We start from the raw sequence: 21,862 nt of genomic DNA on the forward strand, positions 1-21,862 counted from the left end.
TGACGTTTACGATCCACTGCCTTATGGCAATTTGAAAAAAAAAAAACAGGAAACTTAAACTTATTTTCACATTTTCAGGTATCAAAATGTATATAACTTATTTACTGCGTAGCTCAGAAAATAGTATTTCTTTTTGTTGCTGATCATTTAAAGATTTTCACTAATCTGTCAGTGATCAAGTAAACATGTTCATCATTGTGTTTCACAGCAGGAAGCTCCTCTTACCATGTGGAGAGATTTTACTGAATTCCTGCTTGCAGAATTCCTCTAGTCTCTCTTTCAGATCAGAGAGAGATTTCCTCACTCCATCAAATGAGAGATGTTGATGGACAGTGATGCTGGGTGAGTCCTCAGATCCAGAAGAGACACAGAGAGACTGGAAACTCTACAGAGAGAGAAATATGATGAAGAAATGATAAATGTGTACAAGAGTAAAGAAAGATATGTGTTTTGGAAGAATTATCAGCCTCTGTAGATCAGATTGTTACCTGTAGGAAATGGATGTGATCCTCTGTGTGTGAAAGCTGCTCCAGCTCAGTGTGTCTCCTCTTTAGATCAGCAATCTCCTGCTCCAGTTGCTCCAGGAGTTCTTCAGCTCCACTCAGTTCAGCCTCCTCCTGAGCTCTGATCAGCTCTGTTACCTCAGAGCGCTTTTTCTCAATGGAGCGGATCAGCTCAGTAAAGATCCTCTCACTGTCCTCCACTGCTGCCTGTGCAGAGCTCTGTTACAACACACACACAAGATGGAGCTCCATTTACACACCAGCTATCATTCACTCTCTCACTGGGACTCTAGATGACTCACTGTCCACATTGTGGCTGTGTAGGATCTCTAAGTGTCCAACACTGGACTTCTCACTGTCTGACTGGAGGACAGTCTGACTGAGCTGTGAAACAGCTGCTCCAGCAGATCTCTGCTCACTACTCACCTTAAGAGTCTTCACAGCCTGTTTCACCTCCTGCAGCTTCTTCTCTTTCTCCTGGAGTCTCTGCTGGAATTTCCTCTGCACCTCCTTCAGCTGATTCTGAGGAGAAAGAATTTGTATTCTGGTTTATATTAAAAGCAGATGAAGAGTTCAAGTTCACTCTAGTTCTACATGTGAGCAGAATAAAGCTGTAAATATGCTGGAAGACGGGCGTTGGCTGGTCAAAGGTTTGCTGACTGGTTTGACTTGTTGTTAAGAGTAAGTAACATCAGGTTTATTTAACACTTTCCTACCAAAATCATGAACTGATCATCTGTATAATTGTGTAATTAAGTAAAGTATCAGATTCTAGAGTAGAAATATAATCAGCTTGAAGTGAGTCTGAAAGTTTTTTACTTCTCACCTGTTTGTCTTTTCTTTCTGCTACAGCTGCAACTGTACTGTGTCCCATGTGTTCATCCATCGTACACAAATAGCAGACAAACTGTTGGTCAGTACGGCAGTAGATCTCGATCAGTTTATCATGTTGAGGGCAGATCATCTCTTGTAGCTGTTTGGAGGCTTCGACCAGCTTGTGCTTCTTAAAGGCAGGAGACTGATAGTGAGGTTTAAGATGAGTCTCACAATAAGAAGCCAGACACACCAAACAGGACTTGATGGCTTTCCGTTTTCTCCCAGTGCAGAAATCACACTCCACATCTCCAGGTCCAGCGTAACAGTGAGCAGGAGGAGCAGCTTGGAGTTCTGTCTTCTTCAGTTTCTCCACCACTTCAGCTATAACATTATTTCTGCGTAGAACAGGCCTTGGAGTGAAGGTCTCTCTGCACTGGGGGCAGCTGTAGACCCCCCGCTGATCATCCTGATCCCAGTAGCCATTAATACACACCATACAGAAACTGTGTCCACATGGGGTCGTCACTGGTTCCTTCAGCAGATCCAGACAGACTGGACAGCTGAACTGGTCCTGATCCACTGAAATACTGGCCTCTGCCATTTTCCTGAGCCTGAGAGAGAGCAGCTCTCTGAGATCAGTTTCGTTTCCTCTGAACTGAGTAGGAGTGGCTTCCTGGTTCTGCATGTGTCATAGAGAAAAGGGTGGAGAGAGAGAAATGAGGAGGAGACTGAAGAAGAGACAGACAGAGACAAAATCCTTCAGTTAAATTTTCATAGAAAACGTGGAGTAGAAGCGTTTAAAGTAGTAGATTAAATGGACTCCAATTTGTAGGAGTAATAAAGTATCTACTCATCAGATCTACACATTATAACTGCAACATTTCCACAAGAAATGATCTGTACTGCAATTTTGTACCAGCATTTAAAAAAAAAAACGTATTTAGTTTTTAGTTTATTTAGTATTTATTTTTCAAATTTATTTAGTATTTTATCTTTTTTTTTTCTTTAAATATCAGTACTTTAATCTGAGCAGGACTGTGTGTGGTTCTGTGAGAGATTCTGTTGAAGTAAACTATCAGATTATCAGTCATGTAGTCTTACAGTTGAGTTTAATTCACTTAAAGACCAAAATAACACAGAAATGGAGGAAAAAACAACCAAACATTTAAAAACTTTATCGTGTGAGAACCTGAAATGATAACAGAGCAGTAATTAATGTAGTAATTCAACATTAACTATTAATCTCAGAGCATAAATAAAACTCGGTGGATCAGACGCAGCAGTGCTGCTGGAGTTTTCCACTCACTGTCCACTCTATTAGACACTCCTACCTTGTCAGTCCACCTTGTAGATGTAACGTCAGAGATGATAGCTCATCTGCTGCTGCACAGTTTGTGTTGGTCATCCTCTAGTCCTTCATCAGTGGTCATAGGACGCTGCCCACCGGACGCTCTTGGCTGGATACAAGGAGTTGGTCATAATGTTATGCCTGATCACTGTATTCAGGTAATTCCTCCCCTAGAATAAACCATTACTAACATGGGTTAAACAAGAATACTGACTATTCATATAATTTACATTTTATATAATTACATTTGTATATTTATACAGTAATTATATTACATAATCTCCTCTCACTGTTCATATTCACAGTCATGACGTCTTTAGCATTCTTTTACAGCTACATTGTACACTTATTAACACAATTTTCTCTTCTACAGGTTTTGTTTCTACCTCACCTTCTACAGAGGATGGACTCATCCAGGTAAGTAAAAGTTCTTAGAGATGAGGATGGTCAGTCCACGGGTAAGTATAGATAAATATATACAATAATCTTTACTTGTGATGTATAAGGAGTACCTTACATCATCACACCAAGGCATCAGTCGATGGTTCTACCTGCTGATGTAACTTTATTAATACTAGGTACTAGTAGTAAGCCAGCCGCTTTAAATAGCTGTGGCAGTTTGTAAAAGGAAATAAATTCACTCAGGTACTGAGAGGCGAGGCGTTTAGAGCTTTATGTATCAGTAGAAGAATTTTGTACTCAGTGTGGAATTTAGCTGCAATTGAATTGAATCGAGAACCAAAACTGTAAAAAACCTTGTTGCAAGTAACAAACTGTAAAAACCTTGTTAAGTACTTAACAAAGTTAATTACTTGTTTGTTAACTCTCTTCTTTTCACTTCTCTTCTTCTTGAGTGCCTTGCTGCTGTAACATTGAGAATTTCCCCATTGTGGGACTAATAAAGGATTATCTTATCTTTCTTGTCTTATCTAATCGAATCTTATCTTATCTTATCTTATCTTATCTTATCAGCCAACTGTGTTTTGCACACAGATGAATTAGACATCTGCATTTAACCCATCCGTGCAGTGAAACACCCACATACATGCACACTAGTGAACACACACTAGGGGGCAGTGAGCACACTTGCAGTGGGCAGCCCTATCCATGGTGCCCGGGGAGCAGTTGGGGGTTAGGTGCCTTGCTCAAGGGCACTTCAGTCATGTACTGTCGGCCAAGGGGATCAAACTGGTGACCTTCCAGAGGTTCCTTAACCTCCAGCCCACGACTGTCCCAGTAGATTAGCAACCAGTGTAGGGCTGATATGGTCAAACCTCCTAGTTCTTCAGAGGACTTATTTAAAGCTTGTTCAGGCTTTTGCTGGACATCATTAATCATCATTAATCATTAATTAAACCTTGAGATTATAAATGCATAAACTAGCACCCTGCAGGCTGTGCATCACTTAATTTGGTAATATTCCTAAGACAAAGGAAAGTTATTCTAGTAATATTGCTTATATGCCTATTGAAGGACAAATAGGGATTAATCGTTCCACAGATGTACCTGATGCAACTCAGAAGCTATGAAGTTTAAGCGTTTAATTAGACAGTTTGTTTCTTGCAGCTTTTGAACCAAAAAGAAGAACCTCTGTTTTGTCTGAGTTGAGTAGGAGGGAGTTACTCAACATCCAGTCTTTTATGTCTTTATACACAGTCCTCAATCTTAGTACACTGAAATGTATCATTCAGTTTGGCTGATATATTCAGTTGTGTGACATCATCAAAGCAGTTGAAATTTATGAACCAGAAGTCTGAGGAGTTAATGCCTCTAAAAGCTCCCTTACAGAAAATGATTGCATAAAGTAATTAGAAATATGCTGCCTGATGCTCACAACACTGTTTTACATTTGTTTTGAGAAGATTTTGGACTAAAACATAGATTTTAAACCCATTCATGATGGAGAGGTGCATGAAGAGCTTTGTAGGGCAAATAGTCCCCATTTTTTTTTTGACCATGAACGTTACATATAAAAACTCATGTGGAGGTCCACTGGATAGTAAATGATATATATATATATATATATATATATATATATATATATATATATATATATATATATATATATATTATTTGTGGCGTACACATTGTGAACCCTGGTTCCTATCACCACCACTGTAAAGAAAGAAGAGTCTGTAAATTTCTCTACAGTGAACCATTTCACATCCAACTGCTCTGAATGACTTGTTTACATCTCAACCATTGAATAATAAAGACAAAGAAAAATCTCTAGAATTGAAAAAAAAAAACTTCATTAAGGTCAGCTTTGTTTTCTGATGAATTTATTGTCGATGTGCAACAGAACACATTAATATTTTCACTTGCTGTTTCACTGGAGTATAAACAGGAGGTGACACACAGGCCACATTCTCTGTTATCCATCACGATGAGAAAGAAACAGCTATGATACACGACATCAGGCACAAATCAGGAAATGGCTACAAGAAAATAGCTAAACAGTTGGCATTGCCTATTTCTGCTATCCAAGCAACAATTAAGAAGCTTAAAGCAACTGGAGACAGAGATCTAGGAAGAGGATGTATGTCTATACTGACCCCACGCAACTTAGACAACTTATTTAGGTACGTGGTATCATGTGTCAACAAGTGCCAACAGATAGTAAATCAACATCTGACTGCCTCAGCCAGGAAGCTGAAATTGCATTTGGATTGGATTTTCCAGCAAAACATTGATCCCAAAATCAGCACAAACATGGTTCACTGACCACAGAATCAAAGTTTTACCATGACCATCCCAGTTTTCTGACCTAAACCCCATAGAAAACCTGTGGAATGACCTAAAAAGGAGAGTCTCCAAGCATGGATCTCAGAATCTGAAAGATCTGTATGGAGGAATGATCTCGGATCCTTCGCCATGTGTTCTCCAGTTTCATTAAGCATAATAGGAAAACATTCAGAGCTGTTATCTTTGCAAAGGAAAGCTAGACAAAGCGCTAAATGAAGGAGTCTAACAATTGTGGCTCGCACAAATTTGAGAAAATGATTTATTTCTTGATATTGTTTTCTTGCACGTCACATGCAGGTTAGCTTTTTGTTCGTGGTTTAAATGAAAGATCAAAAGAAGAAGCAATATAGAATTTTTCATAGCCTGCTTTGCTCATGTTTAGTGGGCTGCCATTATTAAGGCACTGCACAGTAGACAGACAGGTGTGTTTAGGGCCTACAGAGGAGAAACACATGGTCAAATCAAAGACCCTCACTCTAAATGGCAACACTGTTATCAACATTTCGTGGATTCATGTATATGTACGGCAGAACAAGCTTCTTGTTCCTGGTATCGATTTTCATCTCAAGATCTTGCAGAGCACTTTTAAACTGTGCTATCAGTTTCAGCGGTGCCTCCTCGCCGAACAGCTCCTCGGGGTAATGTCCAAGCGGATACTGTGAAAGTGCAACAGGACAATGTTAACGGTTCATTTTGCACTGATGAACAGATGAAGTGCATTTGATTAGGCAAATTCTGAAACAGGCCATTGACCTAAAGCACTCATGATAAGGATCTTTCCATTTTACAAAGCCATTCTAAGACAATGACATAGAGAGGAAAGCTGCTTGTGGTCAGAAGTGTCTTTTCACTTTTTCCGTTCCTTTATTTTACAGTCATTCATGTCCTTTGGTGCTGTTTGTGCATTGTAGTGGAGCGTATGGACTCACCCGATCAGCGGACTCCTGGCTCAGCAAGTACACAATGGCAATGGTGTTGATCGTGGTGCTGATGTCAGGCAAGGTCGCAAAAACAGAGTCCCTCGTGGTTTCTCCTTTTTGACGGGGTGGTGGACATCGGAGAGAGCTTGGAAAGTTGGGCATAAATCCCCCGAAGTCAAACTGAGAGGGCAGAGTGAGTGAAGGGTCAAGCATAGTTGTTTACATTAGTACATTAGATGTAAATTCAGGCAAAACGTTTCAAAACCTGGCCATTGTTGACCGCGGAATGTTGGCCAGACACTGTGAAGATCACCATGGTGACGAACTTAGCCAGCTCTTTGACGTTGCAGAAAGACTTGGGAAATCCTAAAAGTGAGGTGAGTGGAAAGGTTTTAAGTAGGATTTGTAGCTTTAGGTAGAAAACAAACAAAAACACAAACCAAAAAAATAAAACATACCAGCTTCACTGTGTTCCAGGAAGCCGTTTTCTCTTATCTCAGTGAGCCATGAGTGCAGCTCGTTGTCTTCCTTGACATCTTGATCGCTGTAGTAATGCGACACAAATCCAGACACAAACCTAGTGGATAAAAATGTTCAGACATTATTTTATTATTAAATTGATGACACCATTCGTGGCAACTGACACTGTTTATGGGGGGAATCATGGATTTAGTGTGAAGAACACACTAATCAAGAATGTTATGGCTGAAATAATAATGAAAAATATTCGATCACACCCTTTGTGCTGGTGGCGGCAGCCAATTTAGTAAGTTTTCTACTAAGAACTTCATGCAAATGAACACAGAGAGAACTTCATAACTGACATATGACCAGTGTTACTGGCTCATATGCTTTTGTATGAAAATTGCTTAAAAAAAGGATATTTTATTAAACTGCATCAAGCATTAAGACTCTTTTCTGGCTCTTTTCTAGCAAACTTCCACTGGCTGTCCGAACAGCAGACTCCCTCGCCGTCTTCTAACGCAGACTGAGGATCCACCACTTGATAAAGCAAGTAAATTAACGCCTATGGAAATGTCATGTGTTGCACTTATGTTATATTCTACTTCAGTGTATCTGGCAGGGTTGAAGACTGTAAGCAAGGGACTTTTAATTTGGCAGTAGCACCTCTAAGGCCACCATTATCAGGATGCATATAGTCCCGCGTTACGTTGTTGAAGTATTGTTTGGTCTTGTTCAGTGTCTGTCAGAAGCACATGGAGGTCAGCATTAAACACTGTTAGAGTGTTTGTTCATTTATTTATTTATTTATTTTTCAGTTTTCCCTTCGCTTAAGCTTCGCTTGAAAAAGATGATATTCTGGCTTGTTCAAGAGAAAAGACGTGATGCTGGGGGAAGTGTGGTATAATTGCATACCACTTGAAATTTGAGTCTGTTGCAGTCAGTTGCGCCAGCTGCACGTTAGATCAATCATAAGTTGGGGTGTAAAATCCATCCTAAACTTTCCGTTGAGAATAGGTAGTTTAAAACAGGCGACACACAGAATTTCGGTTGCACCACAGACACTTACGGTACGTATTGCTGTTGTTGGAAGAAAATCTCATATCTCCAAAATGATAACTTTACAGGAGAAGAAAAAACATACTTTACTTTTAATGTAAGTCAATGGAACCAGACTTTTTTTCCCAAGTCATTTTGGGTCATTTCTTTTAGTTCATTCATCATGAGACTTACATACAATGTAAAGGGCAACAGACATTTTCAAATTATGTCAAAAACTGAGAAACGTGCCAAAAATGGAGATGCAAGGTTTTCTTCCGACAGCAGCGATATTAACTAGTAGTGCGTAAAGTGATCGTACATTAAAACACTGTCCCATAGAATGTTTTCACTCTCTGCAGCCAATCAGTAACGCCACCGAACATGAAAAGGAAACACTACATGCATGATCTCCACATGCAGCGAAATCTCTTGTATTTCTCTCTTCTCGTGCTATGCTTAGTTTGCTTAAGGTGTGTCGGTTGCATTAGCTATAATTAAAAAAATAGATTGTCTTTTACAATAATGTTTTGCCCTCAAAGCATCCAACTCTTGTATATGTGTTTATTCTGTTCTGCTGCTTTGAATTTTTGATGTTCAAACTGGGTTCTTGTGCACAATATTTTAACAAACACTTTATAAGTGAACAGTCAGAAACGTTAGCGAAGCTGAATGACTGAATATAGCATTCGGGTTTGTCAGGAAAGCCAGCAACTTCTAACATACTTCACACATGTAATTTTGTTGCTGAGGCTGTGCTGGGAAACTTGTCCTTAAGTAGATGCTGAGGTTTTGTATAGTGTTGGATGTTTGTATAGGATTTAATTATTAAGCTGGGAGCCCAATCCTTTAATATGTATAGCAATGCTGTGAATGATTAAGCCTGTTAACTCTGAGTAGTAGGACTAACCTACAGTTTGCCTTAAATTACAGGGTAGATTCAGTCTATACTAAGGCCCAGTCCCATTTCACCCCTCGCCCCTACCACTTAACCCTTGGCCCTCTGTTTTGCGCGTTCACATCTAGGGTTAGGGTGTCCCAATTTTTGTTGAGATAGAGGGGGAGGGTGAAGGTGAAGGACTACATGACCCTCCAAACGGAGGTTTTTTCAGAGTCACACTCCAAACAGATTGTTATGAGAAAAAAAGATATACATATGTTATCCATTAAAAATTACGATAACCACTGTATTATCTTAGTTTAATGTCGTTCCAATGTTTGATGATCGTAAAACATTGAAACGACATTAAACTAATATAATACAGTGGTTATTGTAATTTTTTAATGGAGAAAATTCTCACATTTGTGGATTTCTTTGGTCGCTCGCTCAGCCATCTTCTTTTTTTCTCATAGCACTCTGTTTGGAGTGTGACTCTGAAAAACCTCCGTTTGGAGTGTCATGTAGCTCTAACACTTCTCTCTACCCCTCTATCTCAACAAAAATTGGGACACCTTACTTTAGACGTGAACGCGCAAAACAGAGGGCTAAGGGCTAAGTAGTAGAGGTGAGGGGTGAAATGGGATTGGGCCTCAGTCTGGATAAGAACATCTGCTAAATGCTGTAAATGAAAACTGCAAATATTTCAGAGTCAAACTGTGACTCACTAGTTTGAAATCTCCAGAATTCTCTGAATTCTCCAGATTTTGACTTGGCCTGCGTAAAAGAGCAGAGAGCGCCCCCTGGATTGTTTTATGCGCAAAACCATTACGCCTGTTTAGTAAGTCTTGGCAGGCACTTTTTTGCAGCAAACTGTAAACTTCAAAGGTGCAAAGCATTAATAAATCTGCCAAACTTTTTTTCTTGCTCCCATACTTGTAAACGATGTCCCACAGCTCCAGACCGTCATCTCTGTAGTAGCAATTGGGAATCGTCTCCAATCCCCTCTCCTTGATATCATCCGGCATACAGAGGGAGCTGTACGTCAGAGAAGAGGCTGCTCTTTTCAGGAAGGTGGTCATAGACTCATTTCCAATGGCAGTGAACTACATGAGGAAAAGCACAGCTTAATTTGATAACCATCGCTTAAAAGAAACTCCCCAGAATTTGCTGATATCAAGTATCAAGTAAGTCTATATATATTTAATGACATCTGCATTCCACTCTGGAATAGGAAAGGTGTTCACCTGAGGGAAATACCCAATCTCTGAGATCAGCAGATTCCTGGCCATGATGTTGATCTGGAGATTGTAGCGAGTGTGAGGTATCAGGAGCTGGAAGAGGAAGAGCGATAAAGCACTTTTACTATGATGAATTGTTCTGGTCTGTTCACTATACCTTATGCTAACCGCTAACTGCTAACTCCAACTGACCAACTTCCTCAACTGTCTCATCTGTAGGGTGTTTTTCTCTTCTTGAATCTGCATGTAGACCTAATGAACAGTATTTGGGTCATTCGAAACTGTCATAAAAATCTATGTAGTGATCCTGTTATGTGAAAAGGTCATGTTTGGCAAATAAAAGTACAAGAAAAAATCACAAGGTGAAAGTTCTACAAAATTGGTGGGATTAAACTCTCCTCTCTTTGAATTTGTAGCTGTCTGATTAAAACAGGCCATTTGATTCATTGTTCATAACTAAAATAAAACAAGAATAAACTAGAGAAAAAACATATATTTGCTGTCATGTTTAAACAGAGCAACAGCTAATCACTTATAACCTGTCATGGTGACAGTGGCCCTTATTCATCTGGAAAGCACAAAACCACATGAAATTCAATCCAAACCACATTTGGAGGCGAATCCAACTGAATTTTTACAAATGCAGTTCAGTCTGGACCCTCTGGAAGCTCAAATTGGGAATGTGAGTTTGCATGCTAAGGGACTAGTTGCACTTCCAGCGAAGGTTCTAGCTGCAGAACCATGGCACCTTCTGATCCGCACTCTCAGCTTCAGATATGGTGTTATGCAGTGGTCCAGAGGCACATTATTTGAGTCATGGTTTTAAGACCTACGTAGTGCACTACACAGGGAGTAAGGATTCATTTGTAATTCAGCCTAATGGTGATCATGAAATGATAGGAAGCTTGTGTCAAGCCAGAGAGATTGTGTGAACAAGCAGCTGATCAGTAGTGATTTACACCTGGTAGCTTGTTGGCTTGGAGGATCAAACTGGTGACCTTCTGGTCACAGGGCTGGTTCCCTAACCTCTTGCCCACGAATGCCCACTGTAAAACTGTAAAACCTGCTGTTAGCTATTAGCTCCCTGCTTCAGCCTGGCAACAAAAGGGTTAAACATAGAATTATTGCAGCACTTGTTTACACCAATGTGCAGATAAAACATATCTGCTTTCGTACTGGATTTTCATGTTCACATATTATTAGCATTACTGCTAACTTTCTATTTTTATTCTTATTAATGTTAACATTCCCTGCAAATTAGGCATTTTTGCTGTCAGGTAAACATTTACACTTAAATTTACAATCAGTCCTACCAGATCTGTGTTTAATCATACAGATACGCCAAAATGAAACAAAATTGTTGATAAAAGACGTTTGCACTCATTTCACAACCAGATTTGACTGTACACAACTGATGAATGAGGGCCAATGAGAGGAAACTCACAGTTGGTGGGCCTTGTATTAGCAATGCTAACAAGAACGCTACCTTACCCCACTGTCAATGCATGATGTGCACATTTCTAATGTACTGCTGTTTCTGCTGAGTGTACCAGTTTGATAAATCCATGCTCTAGTTGTATCCCGGCTGAGCTGACAGTGAGATACTGGTTAAAAACAAGGACGCAGTGTTAGGCTGTGTAATGTTGGAGGAAAGAGGTCACCTTATACAGGGGATGACATGAAGGCAAGTTGCGCATCGTTGCCACAGTGAAGACCTCGCCCATCAGATGAGTGCGCAGCAGATGGAAGTTCAGCTCGTGTTCATTAAACTCTGCACTTCTCACAAAGATCTTCGCCAACAACCAATCATTCTCAGAGTCGGAGGGCAGAAAGATGGGATTCCCTGGTCCAGGCTGCTGGTTCAACTAAGTGGAAAATGATCTTATATATTAATCAAGAAAAAAGGGTCGTGATCAAGCCAGCCATCAGCACTGTACAGTCTTTTAAAATGCAGTATGTAACTTTTTATACTTTATTTTTGTAAAATTATATATTAATATAATCAACAATGTCCTCTTTTCTAAATTTTTACATTGTACTGAGTTCAAGACATGTTTTTGACATGTTAGTGTAGGTTATGAGTTCTTTTACATTTTTTCATGGGTTATTGTGATAAGGACTCTTATTTTGAAGGCATGGCTAATTTTCGCAGGGGAATATGTGTGTAAGAACTGAAGGTGCATTCCAATCACCCTCATCATTTCCTGCAAAGTGTACTGCACAGGGTATTCAGACATTTTAAGGGTGATTCAAATGTGTTACAAATACATTACAGTACAAATACAAATAGTACAAATATACAATCTGCATCTCTTTAAAGGTACAAAAGTCAGAAGAACTATGCAGAGTTTATCTCAGTGTGGCAAAGTGAAAGTACACCACTGTTAGCTTGGCACTAACCTGACACTGCAAATCACATAGAAATTGAATCCCGTAACTAGCTGAAATTAGCATTATCATAGCTGTGGCATTCAGATACTACAAAGAAAAACATACTTAAAGTTTCCTAATTAAATCTGTTTTGTAATGACAATTATGGCAACAGTGAAACCTATTCTACCCTATTTCAAGGCCAGATAGGGTGGGCTAACCATGCCCCGCCCTCCTTCTCTGACACCCCGCCCACCCCAACCTATCTGGACACTAGACCTAGATAAAGTTGAACTAATGATGAGAAAATGGAATATACCTCATTTGAAATAATGACTCAGTGACTGTGTTTACAGGCACTTAATGATCTGATCATTATTAGATTTCTACAGTTATCTGATTATTCAAATGGTCATGAAAACAGCATACTATGATTTCTTAGATGGGAGTAAAGTCTGGAAATCTGACTAAGAAATCTAAGAAAGAGGGTGGATTTTAGCTCAGTAATTAGATTTCTCAGTGCATGTGAGCTCTTACTCAGATTTCTTTCGGTTTTCTCAGTCTGCACATGTGCAAAAAGACCACAGTACCAGAAATAAGCGAGCAGCATTGCCACGAGATGCAGTGAAACACTTTTGGAGTGACGCTGAAAACAAATACATTTTTGATGAAATGAAAGATTTAAATTTTCTTCATCTTGTAGATGATGTATGTTCATATTTTCAGGATAAGTGGTGCAATGTCTTAAAAAAAGCCACAGCATGAATTTTTAGTATTAATATTTTGAGTTAAAATTATTTTATGTCTGGTTGCAAAGCAGAAATCTAATTACTGTCTGACTCATGTAGACCCAGAGTTTCCCCATTATCTGACTGCTCAAGTGCATATAAACGCATTGATTTGATTACTGACAAAATCTGATTTTCTGCGGTTATCGGATATTTGAGTGCATGTAAACACACTCACTCTTTACTGCTTTTACCTGGATGGCAATTGGCATCAGTTTGCCGTGAGTGCTGAAAAGCAGACAGAGTGGAGCTGCCAGATACTGCTTTTTCCTGCAGATCTGATTTCCCTCAAGGTCTCTCAGTCTTTCATAGTCACAGATGAAGATATTTCCCTTCTGATTGAATTAAAGATCAATCAGGCACCAAAGAAAAAGAAATAAATAAAACAGACAACTGTTACAAATCTGAGTGTAAAAATAGATGGTTTGATTGAAAAGTAATTGAAATATAAAAAAGGGCAAATGAATGATGAGAATATATATGAATATGTAATGATTTTCATCATCCACTATATATATATATATATATATATATATATATATATCACAACTAGAATTTATATGTGACTTGAAAAAAGCCCAGTCTTTGGAGCATGGGCCCATGCATAATATAAGCCCCACCCCCTCCTTGCCCACTTTACTCTGACAGGATGCATCCTGATAGCCTTGTTGACCCATGGAAGGGACAGAGGGGCGTATTGGCTATACCGATTTAAATTTCAATGCAGTTTCAAATTACAATTGCAATACATACAATACACATCAATGCATATTGAATCACTGCCCTCAGTAAGAAAGTTATATTGAACTGTATGAAAAAGGACATATTGGTCAAAAAGTGTCTCAACATTTTTTACCTTCATTTCTGATTCCAACGTGCTCTTGTCTGGTAAAAAACTTTTGACCATTTCATTGGTGACCGGGAATTTCTCAGGCAGTTTTGAGCAGCGTTTGATGATCATGGGATTCAGACCATTCAGAAACTGGTATGCAAAGAATTCATCCGTCATCCAGTTCTTCTCCACATATTCTGCAAAAAAACGACAAATGAAGAAATGAGATTGGGTATGGAGATACTTTGAAAGCTACACTATGTACGATTTGGGGATTTGGAGACCTCTCTGGTGGAAGTGTGTAATTGCATGCAACACGTGGAAGAACATTTTGTACTGTGCGTTGTGCTTTGGACCTCTTCCCCATGTGGATGGATCTAATGATTGAGAGCCTATTGTAATGCTACTTCTTTGAGTTTCAACAACAAAAAAAAAATCTTACATAGTGCAGCTTTGACGTGGATTCATTGGTGGCGTTAAATTACCGTAAGTCTTCGGCTTCTTGGAGAGAATCCTATTGATATCTTCAAAGCTGTTCCAAGTGCCGTTTAAAAGATGCTCCAGTTTCAGCTTCGTGAAACTGAGAAAAAAAAGTATTTGGATACATGAAATGAGAACCATCATTATGCAGACCTGAGAGTGAAATTACGGATTATTCGAGCACAGAACTTACGCTGCACCAGAGGTGAACAGGAATTCTTTGTCTTTGGTGAAAGAGAATCTGACCTCAGGTGGCAACTCATGTGGAAATGTAGCAAGCACAGTGTGAGGTAATCCCGGAGCATATAAACTCCACCTGTGAGACATAAATACTTGATATGTTAATGCATAGAACCAGATACTCTGAAGTGCATTGTGTTGTTACATGCTTTAACCAAGTTCAAGGAGAACATATCATAGACCTAAAATGTGAGACAGCATATCAGTACTGTACAGAAATAAAACACAGCTGTTAATTTCACTATTATATCATGTACGGTTATATGATTTAATAATTTGGTAGAACTTCTATCGGTCCCACTTTATATTAAGTGTCTCTAATAGCTGTGTAGTTACACATGAATACCACATGCAACAACACTGTGACTACTAATGATTTAGTAAATGTTACAGGTGGATTAAAGAAGTACAGCCTATGTTTACACACGTGTATTAACTATAGACATTGCATTTGGGGAAATGCAACACATTTAATTAATGTCTTAAAAGTTACATTTTAGGATAAGGGGTCATCTTCTGTTCTGTCACATTACAGAATGGTTTAAAGCTGAAACTGGTTACAGTGTCACAGCACTAGCGACATAAATGCTTGCTAAATGTTAGGAAAGCTGGCAGATACAGTGTAAGTAATGTCTTAATGTAAGTTATTACATACTGCCTTTCACTGCTGGAAAAAAAAAAAAAACTTCTAAAAAATGCTGTTCCAGTCTGATTACACATGTAATTACATTTGTGTTATTACCCTTGTGTAATTACATGAGAGCGAATAGGCTGTTACAGCTATTAAGATACACTTGTGTAATTACATAAGGCAAAACTGAAGTTGATATGCATGTGTAATTACATAAGATGTACTTCTGTAACCCATCTGTAACAGTGACTAAATCATTAGTAGCTACACTGTTGTTACATATGTTGTTCACATGTAACTACACAGTTATTAGAGACACTTAATATAAAGTGGGACTGTTCTATCACTTCATCATAAAAAATACTTGTACTTTGTTACTGTACTTAAGTATTATTTTATTTTATTCACATATTACTGAAACTGAACACTTGTACTTTTACCCAAATACATTTGTGGACAGTGAGCGGACACAGTGTTCAAAAACTAACACACTCCCTCTGATGTTATATTGCTGAAATGCTAGGTATTGTAATGAGAGAGCTCCTACGGATGCAAACACAACAACCAAACTGTGTTAAATAATCAATCAACCTTTGACTGTGTAACAAAGTCTGAGCTGTAAAGACAGAATGTCCATTTGACTGTAAGTAAGAATGTGAGTGTATCAATATGATGTTCACTTACTTGAACTCTTGGCGCCGTTTCTTCAGGTTCTCGTGTCTGTGCGCCAGGAGTAGAGGAACCGTGTCCTGGGTTTTTAGCATGGCTACACACGAAATGTAAAATGTGTCTAATTAAACGTATAATATTAAAGCACATACACAACAATATATGGATTTTTGTATGTAAGCAACATGTTTCCACTGTTCATTATTCATTAGTAAGTGTACATGTTCAAGGCTTAATGGCTACTTAAATGCTTAATAATTATGGCTTTGTAAAATATCAGTAACATTTTATTGTAGGTAAATGTTCATAAGGCTACCTGTCAACTGACAAACAAACATAAGTATTAATAAAGGCTTACTGCAATAAGCAGCAGTTGTTCGACTTGGTAACACTTTCTATGAATGTCACATTTGTAACCATCTATAAACACATTCATAACATGTTATAATGCATTCATAAGGCAACATAAACATGGCTATAAACATTTATACATTATACATATACATAATACATTATAAGTACTATTCATAACAAATTATAAGAGCTCATAAGTTGTATTTGTCCGCTCTAAGTAAAGTGAAGCGTACTGTACTAAAGCCTCCTCCAGTGTTAAGAGTGAGGCTTCAAGTTGAAGTATTTACTGAAGGATTTACTGAAACACTAAAACATTCACAGTAAAGCTCATTACAAGCTTCAAATGTCAGAATTTAAACTAGTGCTGCCATCAGTGTTTTACCCAATGTGGGAAAGTCAATGTACACCACCGTTAGCTTGGTATTTGTCTTTACTTTGCAGTCTCCAAGCTGGGACTGACTTCTTTGGCACTGACAGTATAACATGTTATCAACACTACTTATAATGCATTATATTAACAATTCATAATGTATAATAAACATGGCTATAAAGTGTAATCCAGTGTAATTCATTTTTATAAATGTTTATAATCATGTTTATAATGCCGTACGAAGGCATTATAACATATTATAAATGTGTTTATAGATGCTTACAAACGTGACAATCTTAGAAAGTGTTACCGAAATATTTATAACCATGTTTATAATGCCTTATCAATGCATTATAACATGTTATAAATTTGTTTATAGATGCTTACAAACGTGACATTCATAGAAAGTGTTACCGTTAACTTGAGTGTCAAGTTGACATAGCACCTACATCAAGTGACAGTTTTTTGCTGACATTAGGTGTTGAATGACCACAAATTATGACAGTTGACTTTTTAACTCATTGGTATAAGCCTTTACAAATGCTTTTGTAGGTTTATGTCTGCTGTGATAAATGTCATGTGATTGTCATGTAGCTTTATGAGCACAGCAAAGTGTTTTCAAAATATGTCACAGCAGAAATACACTGTTCCCTTACAGGTTGGTGCTTTAAAAGGAATCAAAGCATTGCTAAAGTTTTCTATAATTCAGCATTTTTACGCACCCACAGAATGCCTCAGAGTCAGCTTCTGATATCTGCTCATCCAGCAATGACATGGGAAAAGCACATCGACTCCTTCAGGTGTTGTTACAATGATTTTGGTGCAGAACCAGTCATCATCAACGTATGGCATCAATGATCGTGGCTTAGGTTCCACTTCAACCAGTAAGAGCTCACCTATATTTGATTGGCTTTCAACTGTGAAAGTTTGCTTCTGTGGGGATATAACAGTTAGATCATTTTAGTGAGAGATATTATATTATATTATACATACATACATCATCTAAACCGCTTATCCTTCTGGGTCGCGGTGGGGTGCTGGAGCCTATCCCAGCTGTCATTGGGCGGAAGGCAGGATACACCCTGGACAGGTCGCCAGTCCATCGCAGGGCAGACAGACAGACATATACAATCACACACACATTCACACCTAGGGGCAATTTAGCATGTCCAATCAGCCTGACTGCATGTTTTTGGACTGTGGGAGGAAACCCACGCAGACACGGGGAGAACAGGCAAACTCCACACAGAAATGACCCCGGTCGCCCAGCCGGGAATCGAACCCAGGCCCTTCTCGCTGTGAGGCAACAGCGCTACCCACTGCGCCACCGTGCCGCCCTATATTATATTTTATTTTATTATATTATATTATATTATATTATATTAATAATAAGATATTAAGCTTACACTCAAAAAAATATTTAAGCCCAAAAGTTAAAATTTTAATTACATGTCAATTTTCCATTCAATTTAAATACATAAATCCAATGTAAAATTGTATTATAATATGTTTCTCCATCATGTTCAATAAACCTGAATGAAATTAGACTTAAATTAGATGTATTTGTAGGATTTATGCAATTCTTTTACATAACATTTATGTATTTGTAAAGAGTTAATAGTACCTTCTGTATTCACAGCACAATTACTTAGACTGTGTAAATATATTAAATGACAAAACATGTTAAATTCACAAACATTTATTGTTGTCCAAACTGTATTAAACAGTATTTGCTGAGTCTCATTAAAGACACATGTAAACTTTAAAGTCTAATGTGGAAGAAATAAACATCACTTTATATATTTCAGCTGTGATCAAATTCCCTGCTTTAGAATTTCTATTCACTCACAACTGAACTACTAATTAAAGCAAATGTTTATGTGCACAACATTCCTATTGAGGTGCAGCTCTCATGATAACCATCATACCAGTTAGCCAGCTAATGCTATCAGTCACTTCATGCCATGCTAACATGTCGAGGTCACCTACAGTTACAAAAACCATGAACTGTTGATTTGAATATTAATGGAATACATCTTTATATTCTGCTTCACAATAAATCACTGCCATCATTTATTTAATCAACCTTTTGTACTCGTTAACATGACAGCAGACCTAGCAATGATGCTAGCTAGCTAGTTCGCTGGTGTTGTCTACAGTATTTCTCAAAATAAGCAAAATGAAACATTAATATATGGTCAAAAACATTAAAAACACAATTTAAGTTCATGTGCATCACTATTTCATTGCAGTTGCACTGCATAACAAAGGATGGCAGGAGATTGTAAAAATAAAAAGATTTCATGTCCACCATGCCAGCTAAAGCAATTTCCTGCTTGATGATGTGTTTCCTGTTACTATTGCACATGTGCTCCGCCTCCTAATAAGATTTAGTGGAAAAATCTAAAAGGTCTTATACAATTCAATTAAATCAGTTTTGGATTTATCCAAATTGGGTTGCTTTTAATGAATATAAATAAGAAAAGTATATTTTTATGTTTTTTAAATAAGTTTTATGTAAAATGTTTGCTTAATGTTTATGACGGCCATAAATCATTTTTGAGTGGAGATAGATTCATACATATCATTTAATAGATTAATATTAGCAATATAGGGGGTTTTTGGCTGCCTCTATATGCTTCACCTTGATTTAATGTGAACCTTCATGCATTGCAATGACCCCAAACACACAAAAAAATCACAGTGGCTCTGCCCAGTGTTGGCTGGGTCGTCCTTACTCACTGACATCCTTATGTTTTCTTATTGTTCCACTGTTTGAAGGATTTTTAAAAAAGTAAACAGTAAAGATGCAAACAACATCATTCGGAGTGGTTTGGTGTGAAATGCGGGGTTCTAGAGAAACTTACAAAGTCAGAATTGTTCACAGTGGTGGTGATAGGAACCAGACGTCTGAAGAGTGTAATGGCTCTAAAAGCTCCCTCACAGAAAGTGAGCACATGAAATGAATACTCTGCCTGATTTGCCCCTTTTTTAAGCAATTCATGGTGGAGGGGTACATTCGGGGAGTATAAGAAAAAATAGTCCCCAAAGAAGATTCATCTGCAACTCTTTTACCATCATCAATGTTACATAAAAACTCAGAAGACGTGTGTAGGTTCACTGGTGGTTTTAGATCTGAAATAAATTGGCATATTTGTCTTGTAGTCATGGCAACCCCTGGTTCCTATCACCACCACTGTAAAGAGACCTGAATCCGTACAGTCAACCATTTCACACCAAATGAAATATAAATGGCTTTACTTATTTATTAACTACTGAATTTGAAAAAAACATGTTCACCTCATTACCAGTTTTGTGGCCTCTTTTTACTTCTACAAACAGAGAACTGAATGAACTTACTGATCCAGGCCAAAAGGTTGTTAGCGTTTTAAGCTTATGGGGTCCACTATTGGAGATTGAGCCAATTAAGTTGATGTAGATCTTGTTAGAAGTGCCAGCGCCAAGAGCAGTACCGGTGAAGACCTGGATTTTGTACTTTCCCATGGCTACCCTGTAAAATAATGCAATAGGAAACACATATTATGGTATGTCTGGTCATTTTCCAGTGTAATGCCTGGTAATAAACCAGTTCATGAACGGCTCTTGAGAGTCTATGTCATCATGTATTGACCCTTATTGCTATTCCTTGGCCCTGTGATGTTCTGGTCCCACTTTGTATTAAGTGTCTCTAATAACTATGTAGTTACATGTGAACAACATATGCAATGACAATGTAACTAGTAATGCATTAGTCACTGTTACAGATGGATTACAGATGTACACCTTATGTAATTACACAAGTGTATCTTAATAGTTGTAACAGCCTATTCTTTCATGTAATTTCACAAGGGTAATAACACAAACCAAATTATATTTGTAATCAGACTGGAACAGCGGTATTAGAAGTTTATTTCCCCCCCCAGCAGTAAAAGGAAGTATGTAATAACTTATATTAAGACATTAAGACATTACTAACACTGTATTTGTTTAGCTGGCATTTATGTTGCTAATGCTGTGACACTGTAACCAGTTTCAGCTTTAAACCATTCTGTATTTATATGTGACAGAACAGCAGACAACACCTTATATTAACATTTATGACTTTTATGACATTAATCAAATATATTGCATTTCCCCCCCAAAGCAACATCTATATTACCACTCCTTTATTACACCACAGTACTTACATTACAAATACACAGGAACTGTCCACTTATTTTAAAGTGTAACTATAACACTACACTACGGGCAAGTTCCTGTGCACAATATACATTTGTGTAATTATATGAGGCAGAACTGAAGTTGATAATGTGTAATTACATAGGCTGTGCTTCTGTAATCCATCTGTAACAAGAACCAAATCATCAGTAGTTACAGTGTTGATGCATATGTTATTCATGTGTAACTACACAGTTATTAGAGACACTTAATATAAAATGGGACCGATTTTCTTTGCAAATACGTCCATTCAGTAGATTATTGTGTCTTCCATGGCTTTCCAAAGGACACAGTTACAGTTCAGCTACAGTATATACAGTAACATCTAAAAGCCCTGATCATCTAAACCCATAATTCATTACCTTTCAGAACAGGGACTGACTGATATCACTCCTGCCATGCCAGATTTCATACACAATATCAATAAAATATTTTTTCACCAAAAAGTTCTAGATTACCTGATGCAGGACTGATACTCAGCGAAGACTGTTGACTCTTTAGAAGGAGTGCAGCAAGCTCACCCAAAGTGATACAGCCCTCCTGGATTCGCCACATTTATATACCCACAGACACATCAGACCAAGAACCTCCCAAGGAGGATGTGTCTGTGTCGTGGATTTCATTGGAAATATGACTGACAGGGTGACTTTGAGGACAAGTTTCCTGCAAACAAAGCTGTAAAACGTCACTAAACCTACACTAAATCACACAGTGCAACAGCTGAGAACATCAGAACATTAAAGAGATGTTTAACTGGACAGTAACACATTAACATTAACATTAGAATAAACACAAACAATAATAAGTAGTGATTTTCTGTATGTAAACATTTTTGTTTAGCCATGTCCAAACACTTTGGTGATTAGGTTTTAATCCACTACCTGGTTTGGTCAGTCATTCTTAAATAAACTACATCAGGTGTGCTGGTGGAGGATCTAGAACCAAACCTTCCGACTAACA

At 38.0% G+C, this 21,862-nt stretch overlaps 2 protein-coding genes across 2 annotated transcripts in view; both read right to left on the reverse strand.

Annotated features, from left to right (window-relative positions):
• LOC118800209 (E3 ubiquitin/ISG15 ligase TRIM25-like) overlaps positions 1-2,643 on the reverse strand; it is a 31,804-nt gene extending 29,161 nt beyond the window's left edge. The window contains exon 1 of the mRNA XM_036560402.1: positions 1,730-2,643. Coding sequence (XP_036416295.1) covers positions 1,730-2,004 — 275 coding nt within the window. The 5' untranslated portion in view covers positions 2,005-2,643. The remainder of the gene's footprint in view (positions 1-1,729) is intronic.
• A 2,284-nt stretch (positions 2,644-4,927) lies between these two features.
• LOC118800210 (polyunsaturated fatty acid lipoxygenase ALOX15B-like) lies at positions 4,928-21,486 on the reverse strand. Its single transcript, XM_036560403.1, has 15 exons — positions 21,361-21,486; positions 20,045-20,195; positions 17,407-17,617; positions 15,976-16,057; positions 14,614-14,736; positions 14,426-14,520; positions 13,965-14,137; positions 13,303-13,443; positions 11,612-11,815; positions 9,957-10,043; positions 9,646-9,815; positions 6,791-6,909; positions 6,598-6,698; positions 6,342-6,512; positions 4,928-6,068 (listed from the first exon to the last, which is right to left on the reverse strand). Exons 2-15 carry the CDS (start codon positions 20,186-20,188, stop codon positions 5,889-5,891), a joined length of 2,001 nt encoding a protein of 666 aa, XP_036416296.1. The 5' UTR covers positions 20,189-20,195; positions 21,361-21,486; the 3' UTR covers positions 4,928-5,888.
• Between the last annotated feature and the right edge of the window lie 376 nt (positions 21,487-21,862).

The sequence above is a fragment of the Colossoma macropomum genome, unplaced genomic scaffold (genome assembly GCF_904425465.1).
Source record: "Colossoma macropomum unplaced genomic scaffold, Colossoma_macropomum, whole genome shotgun sequence".
Taxonomy (NCBI): Eukaryota; Metazoa; Chordata; class Actinopteri; order Characiformes; family Serrasalmidae; genus Colossoma; species Colossoma macropomum.